This window comes from Temnothorax curvispinosus, unplaced genomic scaffold (genome assembly GCF_003070985.1).
Source record: "Temnothorax curvispinosus isolate PA1 unplaced genomic scaffold, ASM307098v1 QBEX01012454.1, whole genome shotgun sequence".
Taxonomy (NCBI): Eukaryota; Metazoa; Arthropoda; class Insecta; order Hymenoptera; family Formicidae; genus Temnothorax; species Temnothorax curvispinosus.
The window spans coordinates 1,447,242-1,467,372 of NW_020222234.1; the positions used below are offsets into that span (position 1 = coordinate 1,447,242).

General features: G+C 38.5%; 1 protein-coding gene across 1 annotated transcript in view; it reads right to left on the reverse strand.

Moving 5' to 3' along the window:
- LOC112462458 (UNC93-like protein) overlaps window positions 1-20,131 on the reverse strand; it is a 36,152-nt gene that overhangs the window by 8,539 nt on the left and 7,482 nt on the right. The window contains exons 3-4 of the mRNA XM_025028249.1: window positions 9,477-9,639; window positions 2,583-2,850 (exon numbers count right to left, since the gene is read on the reverse strand). Of these exons, the coding sequence (XP_024884017.1) occupies window positions 2,583-2,850; window positions 9,477-9,639 (431 nt within the window). The remainder of the gene's footprint in view (window positions 1-2,582; window positions 2,851-9,476; window positions 9,640-20,131) is intronic.

Below are 20,131 nucleotides of genomic sequence, written 5' to 3' on the forward strand. Positions count from 1 at the left end.
TTCTTTAAGACTGCACAATAACAATTTATTATCTTAACACAAACAACTTTGAAATTGTTCGAAGAAAATTTTTATCGTATATTAATCGTTGTAATTTTTCTGAGATTCTTCTGTGACACTTTTTAGAGGCATTTTTAGGTAATAATGTCGCCCACATTATTTAGCACGCTAAAATTAGAGATTCTCACGGTACACGCGTTACGCGCAATTAACTGGCAAAACCGGATGGGAAGCGAGTGCAGCTGTCTATTGTGCGTTTTTGTATACACGTGGTCGAACAGATTTGCATATCGACTTCTGCAAAATTTTCTATCGTGATTCAAACACATCGGCAAAGAGCGATTAATCTCGCAAAAGTTACACGCCAAGGCAACAAGAAAAAAAACGCTCAAGACTCACTTTCCGAACGTCTGTGCAGAAGCTCTAATTACATACAAAGACAGATCTGCTGTGCGCGAGCAACACAAAATTGCTGTGTATCATTCGGTCGTTTATTGTACAAGCGATCGTAACAGTGATTGTAAACGCGAAAATTATTATTGAAACGTCGCTCGAATATTCTTTCAGTTCAAGAAAAAGGAATCACAATTATCTTTATGCAACACGTGCATGGAAAGTGCCCCATTACGCACGCTACGCGTGCGTGATAGACCACTTTCCAGGCACTTGCAACATAAAATAGGGAGTGTAAGCCGTGTGTAAAGATGAAAATTTCCGGGTGCGGTTACCGCACTCGCCTTCGGCTCGTGCATAAACTCCGCACCCGGGAATTTTCATCTTACCTCACTGTACCTCACACAAATAACTATTATCCAACAAGCCTAAAAATTTACAATTTCTAATGCGAATATCTCAGCGCAGCGTGACGATGAGTGCGGAATATGGAACGAAATGTCCTTAAGAGAGAACTCTGTGCCTGAGAGTATCGGGACATCGCGCTCGGATAGTCTCTTTTCGATTCAAGAAAAAGGGACCACTATTATCTTTATGTAACAAGCCTAAAAATTTATAATTTTTAATGCGAATATCTCTTTATGTTAACCACAGCGTGACGGAGAGCAGAAGATGAAACGAAATGTCCTTGAGAAAGAACTATGGGCCTGAGAAATTAGTAAGATATGGAGTTTTTTTTCTGATGCGAGCATTACCTCTGTGAATTTTTGAACATGACCCAATCAACGAAGGCCAAAATCATCGTCTTCCGCTGTCGCCGTAATAAGCACACGTAATAAGTACACGTAATGAGTATTTGCTGAATTTCAGATGAGCAATCTTTTTGTAGTGAACGAGTACAAAGAGAACATCTTCTGAGAATGTCTTCATCTAGAGTACAAAGACGCTGATAGTATTTCTTATTTATAAAAAAATCTAGCATGTAGCCATCGTTTAAAATGTTTTATACTGAAATGTCTTACGCATCACGAAATTAACGTTCGAAATCGCGTCTCGCGATTATGCCTCTTAAAAGATTCTCCCGGACGCTCATCTTGGAAGGCACTCTCATTAATCATACGCCGTTTATTAATACGGCCGATTATGCGACGACGACGACATATGTAAACCGTAAGCAAAATTATGTTATTATCGATCCAGCAGACGGTAATTACCAAAGCAATTTATCTGCTCATTAATCCGCAATTTATTATTTCCTCCTGGCACGCTTGACTTTTTTTACCGATTACGTCATCGAACTTTCCACCTAACGTCTCATCAATAGCGAGCGATCGCTAAAGAGGGGACACTTTTTACGGACGCGACATCCGCTTGGAAAATCGACATTTACATAACGCGAAGTCAAAGCTAAGTGGTTTTATGGATCCTGCGAACTCAGCGGCGATAAAATCCACCTGTTCTCTCTTCCTTTTTTTCCGAACTGGGTCGATCAGTGACCCTAACTCTCAGCAGGGACGTTAATATTGATGAGAAGCGATATATCTTCAGGTAAATATTACTTGTCGTGAATGCATTAAGAACGCCCGTAAAGTGTTCGTCTGATCTATCAATATTCGTATTGACTGCGAGCAAACAAATGCGAGATGTAGCCGGTAAATCTTGATGGGACCAATGGCTTATAATCAAAATTCATAGATCCGGTTTTCGAAGAATGGCCCACTGAATAGACCCATATGTCCAAGACGATTCGCTATCTCCTACCGTGTTACGAACTTCAATCCGATAATAGTAAATAATTTTTTCAACACATAGATAGAAATAAGTCTTATACGATCGGGCTAGATCTTTTGTGCCTAATAATATTATTCGCGTGAATTTATTATGTACATTTCTTCGCGTCAGTGAACTACGCGCCGTTATTTACGGTCTTGAGACACAGTTTCAAACTAAAGCTAGAATAGTACAATCACATAATTAAATTGATAATTAATTTAATAACACTTATTAATTACTTTAATTAAAATAAACATAACAAAATTGGCATATTTAAAATATCGACAGTTCTGCGAAATCTCTTTCCACACGTTCAGCACAATCTCTTTTATCACGTATAAGAAATTTTTTTCGCCTTTTTTTTGCCTCGCAATATTTTAGTTGACATTAACATGTAAAATGCGATAAATACTCACCGTTAACTTGTGTCTGCCACACGGCATCGCCCACACCCCACAGTCCCGAGACCGAGAAAAAGATATAGGGATTGTCGGGGTGAGGCTTCCACATGAGGAGAACCACCACGAGAGAGGCGTGAACAATGGCCCCCAATGCCATCAGTGGCTGTCTGCCGACGAATTTCATTAATGAACCGAATAGCAAGGAACAGCCGGCGTTGACTACCCCGAAGCAGATCATAACATAGCCGACTCTGTGGACGCCCAGAGCGCAGGAGATGTATGCCTAGAAAGCAGACACAAAAGGATTCAATTTAATGTCTTTCTTTTAATTCGCTGAAGACAGTCTACGGTATTCCGAGTCCGAATGAAGATTTCTGATATATTAGATAGCTGGAACACGATACACCAATAAAACTTTAAAGAAAATTGCAACTAAAAATGAGTCAACTTTTAGTTCCCGTTAAATGTCAAGCAAATATATAATAGCAGAATTAGTTTTTTGTTACTTTAAAATTTTCTATAATCGAGATTGTAAAGAGATTGTATTAAAATCTGTTATAAAGACAATGTAAATATGCGAAAATGAAAGAAGTTGACATCTTGGAAGGAAACAGTGTTAATAATAATTTACAATAAATGATGATTTTAAACTTTTTTTTCTTTCTCTTTAATATAAAAATATCTCTGATATAAACATAGTGACGCTATAGATATGTCTTAAAATTGTATAGCATAAGTCAAATCACAAGATCCACGAGATGTAATCAGTCTCTTTCATTTCTGTTGCTTCTACACATAACGGGATTTATATGTATGTTAATATAGTTTACAAAACAAAGATGATTATTGGCTGGTTCGAATGGCATACTGTTAAGAATATTATACAAGTAAAAGATTACTAAATACTTTTCTTTTCTATGTATAACGCTCTTGTTCTGAAAAAAAAGCTGATGTCAATTTATTGCTTTCGGATGCATTTAGGGGTTATTATAATCCCATCAGTCATCATTGCTGACATAATAAGATGACTGAGATTGAGTTAAAAAACTTTTTCATTTTGTGAATTTTTTTACGTATTTCATCTCTCTCTAAATTCATTATAACTCAAGAGAATTACCAAACTCCGAAAACGTAGACACACACATATCCTTGAATCCTTAAGAGCATTACAAGGATACTCTTTTCCAATATTATACTAGGACTATTTGATCATATCTGATTATTTCTGTTTAAAATAAGAATGATAATTGATAACGTTGTGTTAAAAATAAAAATATATTTTGGGGCATTATAATTAAAGAAAAAAATCTGACGTTACGTTGAGCGAGATAACATTTGGAATTACTTCTGGAATTACACTGAAGATGATTGATGCAAAAGAGTAATGATGGACTTAAAGAATAATTGTAGACGTACTATTAAACATCGATCATTAATCATAAAGCGGATTAAACTTGATTTATAAGCTGTATAAAATGTTCGTTTGCCCACCCTAAAATCATGGCATTAAACATTTCGTAAAAACGTTTAATTTCGTGCGCTTGTTACATTCCGGGCATTATTCCGATATAAAATATATCACTAAGATCTAAAGCTGAGATAAGCAACTGCCAGTGATTATACATTTTTTTGTAGAAATTAAATGTAAAGTAGTGTCATAAATACGTGATTATCCACGCGCGATCTCTCACAAGATGCGGGCGTCGTATCTTCTCGAGCGTCTTAACTGCCAAATACACTAATCTCAAACGAGGCATTCCTTTTAATTTACTTACATTTACAACGCTATCTCGAATGATAGAAGGTGCATTAAACGCATTTATCGCGTGATCATTCCGGGCCGATCGTTAACGCATAAATACCCCTCGCTTAAACGCAGGACGCCCTTCGTAATCTCGAGCCAGAATTTTTACGGCGGGGTCTCGCAGCCATGCCGAAGGACATTTAACGTCTCGCGATCAAGTGGCGATTTAACGTTTAATCGCGAATACGCCGTCATTTTGGACGTCACGGCCGCACAAAATTACGTGTCTTTAATCCTTCCTGTGTTACATTAATACATGGATTGTATAATCTCAGGTGGATATTAAAAGAGCGAAGTGATTTATTTATGATACCACACGTGTAATATCCGCTGATTTTTTTATACCGTGTACAAAAATCATTTTGCATTTGCAGCGGCATTTTCAACGTAAGAACTCAACACGGAGTGTACTACGTTGATGGATTGAAGCAATCTTTTTCTCAAAATGCATCTGCATTCGAGCAGTTCCCTTTCCCATGCATAATACATGTCATATTATATCATCCGCGGCTCTCAAGGTGAGCTACTATCTCATTTAATAAGTAAATATTCAAAACATCTTAAAAAAAATTTTTTTAATAAAAGAAGTTGTTGGCAAACAAATTTCACTGCTTTGTCCAGTGATAAATTTACAGTTGATAAATTGACAAGTCATTTCTTCTAAAGTAATGATTATTTCTGCTGCTTACTTCATAAAATTCTAAATAAAACGTTTTAGTAAAATGTCCAAAAAAATTTTTAAAAATCAGGAGAGTTTAATTATGCACATAAAAATGCATTTTATTAACTTCTCAGCAGATTGCGTTAATCCGCGATTAACATTTCCTTCGGGGTCGAGCAGCGTACAATTTCATTGAACTCGAAATGTATCATCGCATTCTTTTAATACTTCTGTGCGATTTTCCGCCGAATGACATCCGCGAACGTTTGAATGGACTTATGTGTGTCCCGAGGCGTTCACGAGATCAGACCGGATCGAGCGGTGGCCGCGACACGTGCACGCATACGCGTGCACGCACCGGTGTGCGGCGTGAAGAAATACTGGTACACGCGAGATTCCAGATATGGAAGCGGTATCGGCAGATCGGCGCGAGAATAAGCTCGCCGAGCTATTTATAACAGGTCCAGAGCGCCACAGCTGACTCAGCAAAAACCTGCAACCATCACGTTCTCCTCATTTTTTTCTTCCTTCTTCTCTCTCTCTCTCTCTCTCTCTCTCTCTTCGTCTCGTTTTCCCTCGGAGCGCGAGTTTAATTGCCCAATTACCTGGTACCCCGAGTCGAAGACGTCGTACGACCTGTCGGCGAACCAATTTCGAACGAGTCGCGACTCACGAACCGGAGACTGTTTTTGCCGTGATGCAGGGTCGCTCAATAATGAGGGGGTTCACCCGAGATGCGCGACCTTCTCCGATTAATTCCAGTCCATTACGTGAAATTCTCAGGCTCTTTTTGTAATTTCCATCTAAATTATTAATGTCTGACAAAATGTACTTAACCCTTCGTATAAACCTACCTTTACATAAAAGTGATCGGAAACTAATGCATGGAAAGTACGATAGGTATATATTCTTAATGCATTTTATTTAAAAAAAAATGCAAAACTTATCCAGCAGCCTAAAGTGGCTCATGTTATTTCGAATATTATTTTCCAAGTGTTATATAGAACAAGATCTCGCAAAGACAATCTTTATATAAAAAATACCAAATATTCTGGTCATTATAAAAAGAAAAAAAATTCTAAAGAACCTGCTGGAGCTCGGAAGCGCTCGGAGATAAGAAAAGACTGATCCGTTAAAACCGTAGTAGCTTAATCATAATCGTATCGCAAAAAATCGGTAGACTCGCGGCTGCTCGACGCCGATCCGAGGCGTGTTTTTGCCCACAGTCACGGGATACCGTAAGTATTTGTAACGTCCGAGAGAACGTAAAGATATACTGAATATCGTTTGGACGGGATCGATTACCGGGTAGACAGCATGCAAATTACGCAAATCCATCTTTCCAATCGGGAGTGATTAATTTGCGCATGGCCAGTGATTACCGCCGTATTCTTTCTTCCTTTCGCCGTATGCCCGGCAACTTAGAGAGGCTCTTAATTGCACCTCCTATGCCGTGCGTAAATAAGTATCGCGCTACATCCTGCTGTATTTTTCAAGTACCTTCTTGTTTGATTACTTTAAATGCTTTTACTCGCGTGTCAGATACACACACACAAATCAAACGTCTGCTATAAATGTCTCTTTCTTCTACGTCTATTTCTTTTTCTCTCGAGTTTAATTTTTATCTCTTCTCTTCTTGTCGCTTTCATGGCGAACATATGTTAATTAAAGTATAATCTTAATTAAAGTATATTTACTTTCTAAATCTATCTGACAGAATTATCATGTGACACATTTAATCATTTTTCTCCTTTGCAACAGTCTAACTCATCTTTACTATTACTTTTAGTTAATTACATCTCGATACATATTGCTGTATTTTCCCAATTCTTCTCTCAAAGTGTAAAAAAATTGTTTCACAATTTAGATTACTTTCTCGTTTTATTAAGATCGACCGCACGTGACTCAAAGCTCGGGGATTTTAATGCCCGCATAGCGAGGTAATATCTCGTAGCATATTTTAATCCTTTCATGTCTAATGAAAGATATACGTGATACGTCTCATAATACAATTTTTTAGATACGAAAAATGCTTCTAATGCAATAAATCTTTCAATTTACCTTGTTATTACGTAAACATCTAAGACAATATACTTTCTAACAATACAGGTTTATGAAGCATATATATCCCATTAGTAATGGACTTTTTGCGTCCCATTAATCTCGGATTTTTTAATCATATACTTTCCGTGTAACTCACTTTTCAATAAAGTCACCGTTGAAAGAGTTAACACAAGCTTCGTTCTCGCAAATCCCATATCTCTAATCGACAACACGTGTTTCCGGAGGACGATCGTGCGTCCTCGTGTGGCCGTCACGCATCGAGAAACCGGCGTTCCAGATCTGGCGCGTGTCCAGCTGATCCAGATCGATCTTTCGTTGCGTTTTGTTGATCGCGACTCGCTATCCGAGGCATAACGCGCGAAAAGAAATCGAGCGAAAGACCTCGTAGAGAAGAAAAATACATAAGTATACGTGACTCTATCGTGATAACGTCATTTTCCGCTTTACAGATAAAATAATTACGGATAAAATAAAAAAGTTAAAGGGTTAAACTATTTTACTGTTGATATCAATGTGTCCGTAATGGTGATAAACTGAAAATCTAGCATACATGTTTCTCAATTGTTTTATCATTCTTCCAATTATCTTATCAATCACGAATGAAGATTTTCGAATAAATTGTATGTGTAGTAAGCATGTAAAAAGATGTAAATAAGCCTGACATGATAAATTACTTATAACGTCAATGTACCTTACAAACATAAGAGCCAGCTTAGAATCTATCGAACGGAAATTGGCACTAATTTCGTAGAAAGTAGAGCTGGAGCGGTAAATCTCCGCTTCGGAGGCAACGATTGAAGCGGATTAAAAGATCTAAAAGGATATGACACGTGTGCACGTCGTCGGCTTCGCGAACCTAGCCAGCAATTTCCGTGCTGAGGAAAAGAAAAGTGTCTACCGGCTTCCATCACGAGTGAGAACTCGACTATCAACGAAGATAACGAAGACTGTCGTCGCGGTAGTTTAAGACCGGATCGGGAAAAGACAGACTCCGGCGCCAGTTAAAGAGCGCGCAAAAAGAGAAAATCTACGGAGAGACCGACCGGTTGCAGAGCTCGACGACCGATCAGAGGCTTCCATTATAATCGTATATATATTCTCTTAGCCTCGAGTTTCCTCGGAGAAGTAGGTTAAAGCTTCTCAGGATCCGATCGGAGGATATATCCCGAAAAGGACAATTCCTTTCGAGCTATATAAGAGATGGTTACATAATTTTACATAAAAAGTGGCCAAGCACTTGAATGTCTTTGTTAAATATGCCCATAAATCAATTAACAGATCTGCAGTGACTGCAAGAAATAATAACGCGTGACGCGATTGAATCGTTATTCTAGCTCTGACGTCGCGCCGGATGTCCTTTTCGTGCTCTCGCACGGACTACTGGCAGCTTTTGTATCGACACGTCTGTCGTTGTACGATGAAATATTTCTCGTGCGCAGTCGAGATTTTACCGTTTCCTCGGAGACTGTCGTTCGTCATGACAAATAATTACGCGCGCGGCGGTTTACGTTATCACGCGGCAGCGTCGATAAATCTTCGAGCGTGGTCTGCAACGCCATAAATACGTGCCCGAGAATAAGAAAAGAACCACGCTATAAAGGAGAATACGGAACTCCGCTTTTTTATTCGTCTTTTTTTTTGGTCTCTTCGCCGCGGGACGACGGCTCGAGTTCGGATTATAATTACGGAGTCAGGCCGAGCTGACGTCACTGTCAGCTTCGTTAATGTTGGATCCTGGTACGAAGCCAAGGACGTTTCCTTATCAATGCCTCGCGAGAACACCGGATCCGGGGCTTGCGAGATAATAAAAGGTCGATACACGCTGCATAGCCGCGTAGATTGCGAAATAGAATGCCATTGTTTTATCGGCGACAGCAATTTACAATGTGCGCGAAAGGGAGAGGACCGGCGTCGATTTATATGCTGGCGAGCGCGATCGAAACTGACATTAGAAAGTATCGCGCATTTTAATGCGTACGATTAAATCCATCTACCGTGATAAATTCGTTTGCATATTTCACTACACATTAGATTGACGAAGATCATTGTTAATTGTGCAAATGAGATTCATTTTAAACTTTTCTTGAGAGTAAAAAGTTCAATATTTTTCGCTAACAAGAAGAATCGTTTTCTTTTTACAACTCTTATAAAAATTACAAGCGTGCAGTGGCAAAAAACTATTAAATTAAATTTTTATCAATTATTTCAAATAGTTATATATAATATTGTATTTATCTTTCCAACAAATCTCGACAGATCTCATCTAGAAACTGTTTCTCACTAGAAACTATGATTAAGTTTCCAACATTGCTGACGTCGACAGATTTAGAATATGGAACGGGGGCTATTTAAAATTCGCTTATGCATTTGAAGAGCCCACCTGCGTGAAATCGGCGCCGATGAAAGCTTGCTCCATGCCGATCCATATCGTGATGGGTATCAGCAGTTGCTGGTAAGGTTTCTTCAGCTGATAAGCCGTAGCGGAGAGCAATTGGATGCCGCTCAATTCTTGGCTATCCGATCGTCGTTGCTTCTCGCCGTACCTGGAAGACAATTAAGAATTCTATGAACATTCGCACACGTCCCCTTGAGAAGTCAGTTAAAATATAATCGCTCCCTCGTTTTATTGACTTATTATCGAACACAATGAGTTTCCAGCGTGGTTAGATGCAAACGTGCAGAAATGAAGCAAGTGTGCGTAATAATCGGTCTTCCTGGAATATCGGAAGACAAAATTGCGAACCGTCGAGCGATTCATCAAATAATACGTTTCAGCGATAATGGAGGAATTCTCATTCACTCGCTTTTCCGCTGTCAGGAAAATCTGTGCAATTTTAATCAATTTTAGATGAACAGTATAGAACATCTACGTTTGTTACAAACACGTAGCATTTGTGTCTGACTTCTCTTTCTCCCTCTCTCTCTCTCTCTCTCTCTCTCTCTCTCTCTTTCTGTCTGTCAAAATGTAAAATTATTCAAAATTTATTTCGAGATGACAATATCATCTACGTATACTATCTATGATATACTACCACAGTAATTTGGTTGCGGTTATATTTTACGTCGAACATAATTTTGTACGATGTACGTAATGCGGCATAAGTCAAGAGTCAGGCGAACAAAAGAGCGGGAAACGCGAATGAACAATGATGATCGGCTGCCGCTTAGAACGTATGATTTTCCGGCAGACTTTTGCGCCGCTATTCGCAAAGAGGAAGAGCGCGCTCGCTCGGATGGGGATTAATGACGACCGCGATTAATTATCATCGCGATTGTACCGTCCGCGTACTTATTCAGTGTCCGTGCAACGCGAGCCACGCGGAAACAGGTTGCGCAATTAACAAACTTCCACTGCCATTGAACGGTGCCGCGTGTCCCAGCCGTATTCATTCATCGTTTTGTGTCACGATTAGATGAACGAACATCGGGCGACGTACGATTCGATTCACATTCTACATTATCCGTAATAAATCAATGATTGGAGGCCAAATAATAATTATATCTTTCTTATTTAATATGAAATTTGACTACTTTGTCGCAGTATTTTTCAGATATCAATATTTTAGATTATATCTTAATTATTACAAACGAAAATTGATTTACATAAAAAGTTAATTTTTTTGCTGACATTAATCTGTTGAATTACTGTGTATTTAATAATGTCGGCAACGTACATTAATTCGAAAATATTCTAAAAAATTCATCACGTAGGTAGAATTCCGTAAATTCCGTTAATAAGAGAATTTAATTTAATGTATGAGAATTTAATTTAATTTAACGCAAGACATGCACATATGTGTCTGATACTTTTCGTCGATATGATAACGAGGGAAAAAAGTCAAAACATTCTCGCATTGGTCAAAGTGCTAATCTTTAGTAAGATCGCAGTCTGAAAGATTTACGCGCTGTAAAAGTCGCACGCGGAACGGTACTTTGGTCAATGAAAACTTTGAGATTAACTATGCGCACTCGAAACTTAACTTATGTACAATATTTTCACGCGAGAATATTCAATGTCAATGGCAAACTTAACATAAAAAATTTTTGTAAGCTAAAAGAATACAGCTTGTTGCATGACATTCGATTCGTCAATTCTCTTCATCTTATCACAGAATAATAATTGGATTGTTAGAGCATCTGAATTTCATCTAAAACTTATCTACAAAATTACAAAAAATTTGATCTCATTATTATAGCAAATATATTCTGGAACACAATAAGACGCTTAAAAGCTCATATATATATCGCGGAATTAATGGATGTCGCAGGAATGAAAGTCATTATTGCGATACCCGACGAATATAAGCCCGATGCTAAATTTAGCTGACAATCCAGGCGAACGTAATGCGCCTGAGGATCCGCGAGAAGTTAGGGCCCCCGAGACGGCGTAACGGCCGTTACCACTGTCCGATGAGAGAATTCGTGAAATAAATCTCTCGACGCCACTAAACACTCGGCATACGCTCGACAGCAAATGTTCTCCACCTCGGGGGACGGCATTCCTGAGAACACGTTTGCTGGATTTTCTGGGCCCGGCCGAAGCCACGGCCACTGTTGGCAGCCGCGGAGAGCGTGCGGTACGAATCGCCACTTGCGCAAAAACAGGTACACGCGTCTTTCTTCAGGCGGAAGGAGACGTCGAGAGGATATGGACATAGAGAGCGTGATCTTTGGCGTGATCACCGGCGGCGTATCTTTCGCGGCAATCTGCACGATTGCTCCATATTGCTCTCAAATCGCGTATCATTATAATCGCGCCTAGCAATATTGACAGCGTGATGAACGATCGTGGCGCAGGTAAGAGGACGATCGTTTGCCTCGATCATGCGTACCTAACTAAAGACGAATTACTATTATAAATGTCACGTTTTTTTTCGTACGTTGATCTCTTCGTGATGCCCCACACACATACACACACAAATGTATGTCCGCGCATGAGTCAAAATAAAGAGAAATTATCATAAGCCTGCTCGAAGCGATGAACCTCTCGATCGTTAAGCAAAAGCAATGAATAATATAGCTTAAATTATACATCTCGTGCCACGAATTCTAGAGGAATACATATTAATTTCTGAGAAGGATTTCCAGCGATAAAATTGCTTGGATGATGACTATTTAATTGACGAGAGGCGCCGTCTTGCAGTTTCCGCGTTTCTATATGTGTCAGCTAGATCGATTTTTGTTCGCTACTTTTAAACCTTACAATGTTAATCATCAAGCTATTTATTCCTTCTTTCGAGATTCGAGGCTGTAATATCAATTAAGAACAAAGTTAGTTTTCAATTTGGGTACAGTAATAATCTTTAACATAAACGGAGCTATCTTATTTTATTTATCATTCTTTTTAATATAATTACTTAGAATTCTATTGAGCGTATAGAATTTGGTTTCACTAATTCTTTGAAATAAAAAAAGCGGCATTATACCATATATAATACAACACAACATATAGCGTATAGAATTCTAACTATACGCTGATGTATGTTGTGTAGTACAGTGTAGTACAATAGTATATATACCACTTTTTTATTTCAAAGAATTAGTGAAACCAAATGCAGAGAAGTTCTTCTTGGTGAGTTGCCATCACCAGAGAGATAGCGATCGAATAAAAACCGACGGTTTTTGGTCGGATTTGAACTCGGATCTTTGGTTCATTAGTGCTGGTCTATAACCTTGCTTTAAAGAATATTTAAGCTTTAAGCCAAAGAAATTGACCAATCACAATGGAATGTGAGGAGAATACTCGATTGTGATTGGTCAATTTCTTATAGCTTAGAGCTTAAATATCCTTTAAAGCAAGGTTGTAGACCAGCTTTAAAGGGTCTTAGAGCAGCGCACATTTCTATACGCCACGATCGCCACTGATATTTTGCTCGAAAAGGGATTAGTACTGAAAAGATAAATTATTTAGAAAAATTATAGTATGGATTTTTTGAAGCTGTCAAATTCAATTCGTAATCGTTTTATGCCTCATTGTCACCAGAAGAAAAAGATTCTTCGCCATCAATAATATGCTAGTATTTCCGATCGTCACATGCGCGAACGACGCGATGCAATTAAGTCGTTCCAAATCCCGGAAGATCTGTTTGATTCGTACTCGTATAATTTCTTTCAATTCACGCGACACGACGTCGCTCAAAAATCACAGCCTCTTTCGCACGGAGAGAACAGAGCGAATCGGTGGTGCACGTTGCACGGGTATTATACACGCTTCGCGAAAACCGCGAGCGGATTTATGCATGCACGCACGAGTCGCCGCGCGTTAATCCAGATATATAATTCAGAATCTTGAACAATTTAATGAACTGCAATTCCGGTCAATATCTCGACGACTTTCCTCGATCTGCTCGTAAGAAAGTGTTATAATAATTGTGATTATTAATTTTTCTCCTCGCGTTCTTTATCGATCGTGCACAATTTTTCTATATACTCGGCCATGGCAACATTTATGTGTTTTGTAGTTTAAGAATTTCTTCTTGCGTCTTTCAACCGAAGTTGCATCTTCACGTGCGCATATTTCCGCCGCGCTTTCCAACGTTTCCACAGACTAGACCTGAACCGTTACGGCGCAGCCTTGGAAGCAATGCGAATGGAAGATAGCGGCAACGGAGACGTCTCGCCGCGGCCGCGATCTGCGTACAGATCTAATACACTCGCCTCTTACGTAATACCCCCCGTAATATGCAGACATCACGGACGATGCTGTCATTAAGACGAATGACGGTGGAAGAAAAGAGAGAGAAAGAGAGATTGATAACGTGCATCCACGACGCTCAGATTTTCAATATTTTATGAACAATACATTTCAGAGAGAAAGTTTAACCAGTGACCTTGTTTGGCACATTAATTAAAACCGATGTTAAAGACTCTTCCTCTTTTCTCCCGTCACGGAAGAATTAAATTTAAAAATTCGAAAAGTATTATATAATCATTATATGTATAAAAATATATAAATTTAATTATTACCCGTCTGATTAAAATGTACAAATTTCGAAAAGAAGCGAGAGAAACTGGCTTATTTAATTATTTATTATTATACAACTTATAACACATGCAAAACTAAATTGATTTCCCAAAAGGAAATGTACATAACTTGCATATTAGTACATCGATTTCAATAATTTACGACCGCCGCGGTCTCGTTCTGCGGTTCGCCTGCCTCGACAACGTGGCAAACGTTATGCAGGTCAGGATTGTCTTTTTCCTAATGATGTCGCCTGCCGAGTTGCAGCGATGTAGTCACGTTTACTGCTGTGCGTTAGCAAACTGGCAACTGCACTCGACAAACAGGTTCATTACTATTATCTCGAAGTCGTCAGCGTGTCAATGATGCATTTCATTTAGAGAACTAATAACTAAAAGAGCCGTGTTTTAATCATAATACTACTTGTATACTTCGATCTTACATTCATATTTCAGGTGTATATAAAAATTAATTTTCCATTATTAATTCTCTATAATTTTGAAATAATGTAAAATAAAGATATATTAATTTTCTTTAAGTATCGATTCACAATTTCAAAAAGATATAATTAAATATTTAATACGTTGTTGCGTTAAATAATAGCATTTCGTAGAATTTTACTTTTTTCTATATTTTCTTATATAGTGATGAAATAATTTTTTTTTTAAATCTAAACGTTTAATTAATTTGCTAATTAATAAGGATTTACCGAAGATTATCACGGCTAATAATGCTTGTAACGCATCGAGAAACTCGCGAGCAGACATGCAACGCATTTAGGACGTCGAAGCGGTCTGTACCGGAAATCGAAAGTGAGTCAAGTGTTCCTTGATCCTCCGTGACACGCGGATAAATAATAATAATAATATACACATATTATATACTTATATACACCTTTGCTTGGTGCCTCAGCATACATATCTATCTATCTACGACTACAACCGAGGGCAAATTAGCGGCATGCATATGCACCGAGCCAACCGGAAAGGGATACGTGAGCGAGGGAAACGTCAGTTTTTCTACACCGGTATTATGCGCGCTGTACGATCGCGCGCTGCGTTTCATCGTGGGCGATTATCGAACGGCGGCGGGTATCTTCGTAAACGATCGCATGAATGAAGCGCGGCAGCGGCTCGTGCATCGTGATGCATCGGTTCGCGGATTACGCAACGTCCAACGTCGGCAATCGTGAGATTTTAATGCTCGGGGAGAGAGAGAGAGAGAGAGAGAAAGAGAGAGATAGAAAGAGAAGCGGAAAGAGACACTGTGATTTAGACACTATCACGAGCCTGTCTCTCAGAAGAATTGTTAATGGAAAAATACGGGAATGCATTAACGAGACTGCGCCGAAAAATCCTACATGTGCACGCGTTAGATAAACCAATAATACAAAAAAATCACGAATAAAAGCGTAATATAAAAATTTTCTTCGGTGTAAGATTGTAAAAAGTATATAACGTATAAAATTATAATATAAGGTTTCTGATTTGAGCAGCATAAACTTTTGCTATTTTTACGCGATTTTTGTTCTTATGCATGCATGCATGCATATGCGTTTGTACACGAGAGAAATATATTTTTTGCTTGAAAAACGATAACACGAAGAAGTGCTATTTGACAACAGATTTTAAGCGAGCACACGAGCAGCACATGAGAAGTTGTATCGGTACGTGCCGTCGCACGTCCTAGATACATTCGTTTCGCTGCGAACTACGATAAATGCAATACAGAGTGTCTCCTGTGATACTTTTCTCTCGATTACAAATATTGATGTAAATTAATTTAAAAATTGATTATACCTTTATTTGTTCGCTTATTAAGCAATTTAAAATTAAAGATTTTTTTGGCGAATTAAAATTTAGAGCAACACATAAATAATTAAAGTCTCGTTTTCTATAGTTGATCTTGAAATAATTCTCGCTTTGATAGCTACATTTTTTCTGACTCGATCAAAACATTAAGTACAAGCAATTAGAAAATTACAATAAATAATAACTTTGCTTAGAATTTTTGTTAAAGGCAAACGTCAAAGACCGTGGAAAAATCCCTCCTGGTCAAAAGTATCACACAACGTACTTCTGGATCACCGTATACGTGGTGAGGACAAGTACGGGCGTTGCTTTATCGTCGCTTCTCTTTTCGTCGAGCTGGCACCGTGTGTTTCTCGTTATCGAAAACCTACGCTAACACACGTAAATCAGAAGAGGCGCGACCTTGCGAAAAAACAATTCGCGAATTACTGGCTCTGCGGCCGTAAATTTTCCCAGCAGTTAAGGATGTTTAAGTATAGTATTACATAGTTCCGGACAAATTCGTCCGTTAGAATGATGAAAGATCGAGCATGGACTACGATGGAGAATCTCAAAGGTAATTTTCAATCTATCGCAATCTAGAAAATAATAAAATTATAAAAAATTTTAGCAACTATTCATCAAAACAGAAAAAATGGGCAGATTTGTTACAAGATATACAGGAATTTGTTAATTTTTATGGATTATTAATTTTCAATAATATCTACAAGAAATTTTAAAAATTATGGTGCAATATAAAAAATATTGTGCAGCTATCATGTATATTTATATCATTCTTCATATTGTGATAAATTATTATATAAAAAGATTTCGCGCGGGCATAATTAATTTGGTTATTAAGTATAAAAAAAACGTTATGTAGGTTAAGGTATTAAGAGATGATTACGCTCGTCGTTTACGTACAGGAAGTTATGTTAGTCAAAACCGCGGAAGAATTAAATTAAATAGCATAGAAGACCGCAAAATCCTATACACAGCGGCGAACAGAAACAATGAGAATCTGTCGTCGCGGAAGTCATGGAAACGTAACACCATAATTACAACTGCGAATAAATCCGACACGATAGCATCTATTAATTCAATGTAATTACGAGTGTGATGCTCCAACGTTTGTTCCTTCTGCGCGAGAAGTTCGAGCCGGCTGATTTATGAGAGAGTTGCATTGAACGAAGCCTTGATGTCGCGCGTGAAAAGCGTAAACGCACATTTCAATACAGCTGTCCATAAAAACAATTCATTAAACGGATCGTTCAAGTGTGCAGACAGGAAACAAGACCTTAGGATGGCGCGTTTTTCTTCTCCTCCGTCTTTGATAAGATTGTCGTTAATATCACGTCTACATTAAGGCCTCCGCACAATGAAAAATATAAAGGAACAAGGAACAGATGTTAGCGATTAGAACTAAAGAATCAAGAATAAAGTTGCACGATGAAAAGTATACAGGCAACGGAAACAGGGAATAAAACAGACAATAGATTTTTAACCTATCGGAAGCTGTGTATTAATGCTACACCCAGCTTTATTCCCAATTTTTTATTTCTAATTGCTATAATATCTGTTCCTTGTTCCTTATATTTTTCATTGTGCGGGGTCTTTAGCGTCTATATTTCCATCGATTTGTATCTCGGCGTCGGAAGATCGACCATGTTAATTGCGAACGGGGTAGTTAGTATGCGTCAGAGCGCCGTGCGCACCTGACCGAGGCATGTATTTTCCGAGGACTTTGTAACATTGAGTCGCAATCTAATCTTCGGTCCGATAATAATTTGGCGGGCAACGTATCATTAAGAGTTGCCTACATCCGGACGGACACGTGTCCTTGCGCATCACCCCGCGACAGGATGAATATGAGAGAGTGATTTTATCGGTGACAGAAAACGAAACGGCGTGAATAATATTGGGATACATCCGGCATTATTCACCATCGTGCAATATATTTAAACTAAAAGGTCTAAAAGTATTTGCGCAAGTGTTTGCGGAAATTGACCGTAAACGCGACTGGACGTATCGGCGCATCGTCATTGCCGCTGCATTATCAAAAATTATTTCCTTTTTAAAGTTATTAGTATTTAGCCATTGCGCAATATATTTTAGATTTATACATTTCCTGTAATTAATTACGAATACAATAATTATTTCGTCAGTTGCCCAAAAGAGAATTATGTTTTCCACGTCCATAAGGCGAACCTTTTATTCAATGCTAACTATAATATCTCTGTTTTGTTACGGTACGTAATAAATATATCTCTAGAATTGTTAATTCTAGCATCAAGGTTGGTACACTCAGTAACAGTTGCCTTATCAACTTTTTACGCCGTCCGACCATGGTTACCGCCCATTTTTTTTTACCATGGTTTCCGATAAGCGAGAAGCCGCGTTGAATCGTAAGTTGCAAATTAATTATCTCTCGGTAATCGATGTAAAAAAATGCAAAGATCTTTTTTTTTCCCCTAGTATAAACTAGTCGCGTTGCTTTACAGCACGCTGAAGGATAAGCGTTGACGCAACGCGAGCCTCCAGAAACTTACCGACTTTTAATAAGTACGGTTCACGCTACATGTAGCGTTATGCAACCGCCGGCGCATCCTGTCGGATGTACGCTATTTCGCAATCATAAGCAGAGCAATGGTTACAGCTATCCCGAAACGGCGGGGCTAGGGGAGAGGAAATTCGGGCTGATGTTTCGCGGATCACGTCTATCAAGCTGCGTTTCGTAATACCGCAATAACTCGACATGTCTTCTGCTTCTCAATTTTCGCGTACGCTCCACTGATAAGTCGTCGACGATACAGCCGCAAACCGGTAATCGCTGACAATCTGCCGTGAAAACAGCAATAACTTGGTTGCTCGCCGTCTTTGAAAAATTGATGGAAAAGAGACGGCTGCTTAAAACAATTTTTAAATTTTTCGAATAATCTGTTAACCCGCGTAACGTTGGTAACATGGTAATCGCGATGAGTGTAACTATAATTGGTTGTTGTAGAAAGAGAGAGAGAACGTGAGTCAACTTCTTCACTAACGCGAATCTGATGAATAAATTTCCTTCTCCTGGGAAACTGTAGGTATATATCACATGGCAAATTTAAAAAGATGCAGATTGAAAAGATTCAAATTGCATTTTATGCAGTAATTTCTGAGAAACGGCGTCTATTAAATAAGAGCTTCTCGCGATTTCAATTACCTTGCTAATTTTCTGGCGAAGCGATTTTACGCGTTTCGTTTTCTCGGCCGCATCGGACGGTCAATGACATCGCCACGAAAACAAACGTCCCGTTCTTATCAAATTGGGAATAAAAATATTTTTCTTCCCAACGGCACTCCGTTCAGCCGTTTATTCTTAAAAACAGAGCGACGAGAATACAACGCGATCGCGTGACACCGCCATATATCCGTAAAACGATCCGTATACGGGCGATGACAGTTTGAGCCGCGTAATTCAGTGTAAAATCGCGGATAAAATATATCACTGTCAGTGATCGCGCGCACCGATAAGACAGACTGGTACGATTGATAGAGGCAGCTTCCTCCGTTACATCTCGTGCATGTCACCTTTCATGCGGCGCATAATTACGGCATGCTCTACCTCTGCAAGTAAGCTTCATTGTTGACTCAACGTGCAATTATAAACCTCTTTGTGGCGAACGGATTTCGCATCCTACTCACATAGATCGATATCGGAGTAGACATACGGAGCAAGGTATTTGTTTCGTCTATCTGGGAGTACCGGAGAAACATTCGCTAATTCGTTAACTGCTTTGCAAACTGGAAGTAATCCGATGTGTTGCAATCGTATTATTAGTAGATTAATCTAACTAATATGTCGCAGAATAAATGTTTAAAGGAGCGACGAGCGATGCATATTATAAAAGATATACATATAAGAAATAAAAGTGAATGGAGAATATGCAACATTTAATTTGGGATCTTTCTATTTTGCTTTCTAATTTGTTTTAATAAAAATCTGAATAAAGATTATCATTTCTCTCGTAACTTATATACTTTCAATGACAGATACCTTAACAATTAAGCCTTGAATTAAATATATGCATTAAAATTCCCGCTTAATATTAATTGGAGAATAAAATTTTGTTATATAAGCAAAATTAAATTTTCACTTATAATGTTGAATAATTCAAGTTAAAACTTTCTTTAAGTTTTCACCAAAGAGTTATTGATTCAGAATAAAAAAAATATATTCTCAGGTCTTTTCAAATCGGTCTCGCTCCGCGTGTACTTGGCACGAGAGACCACCGTGTCTCT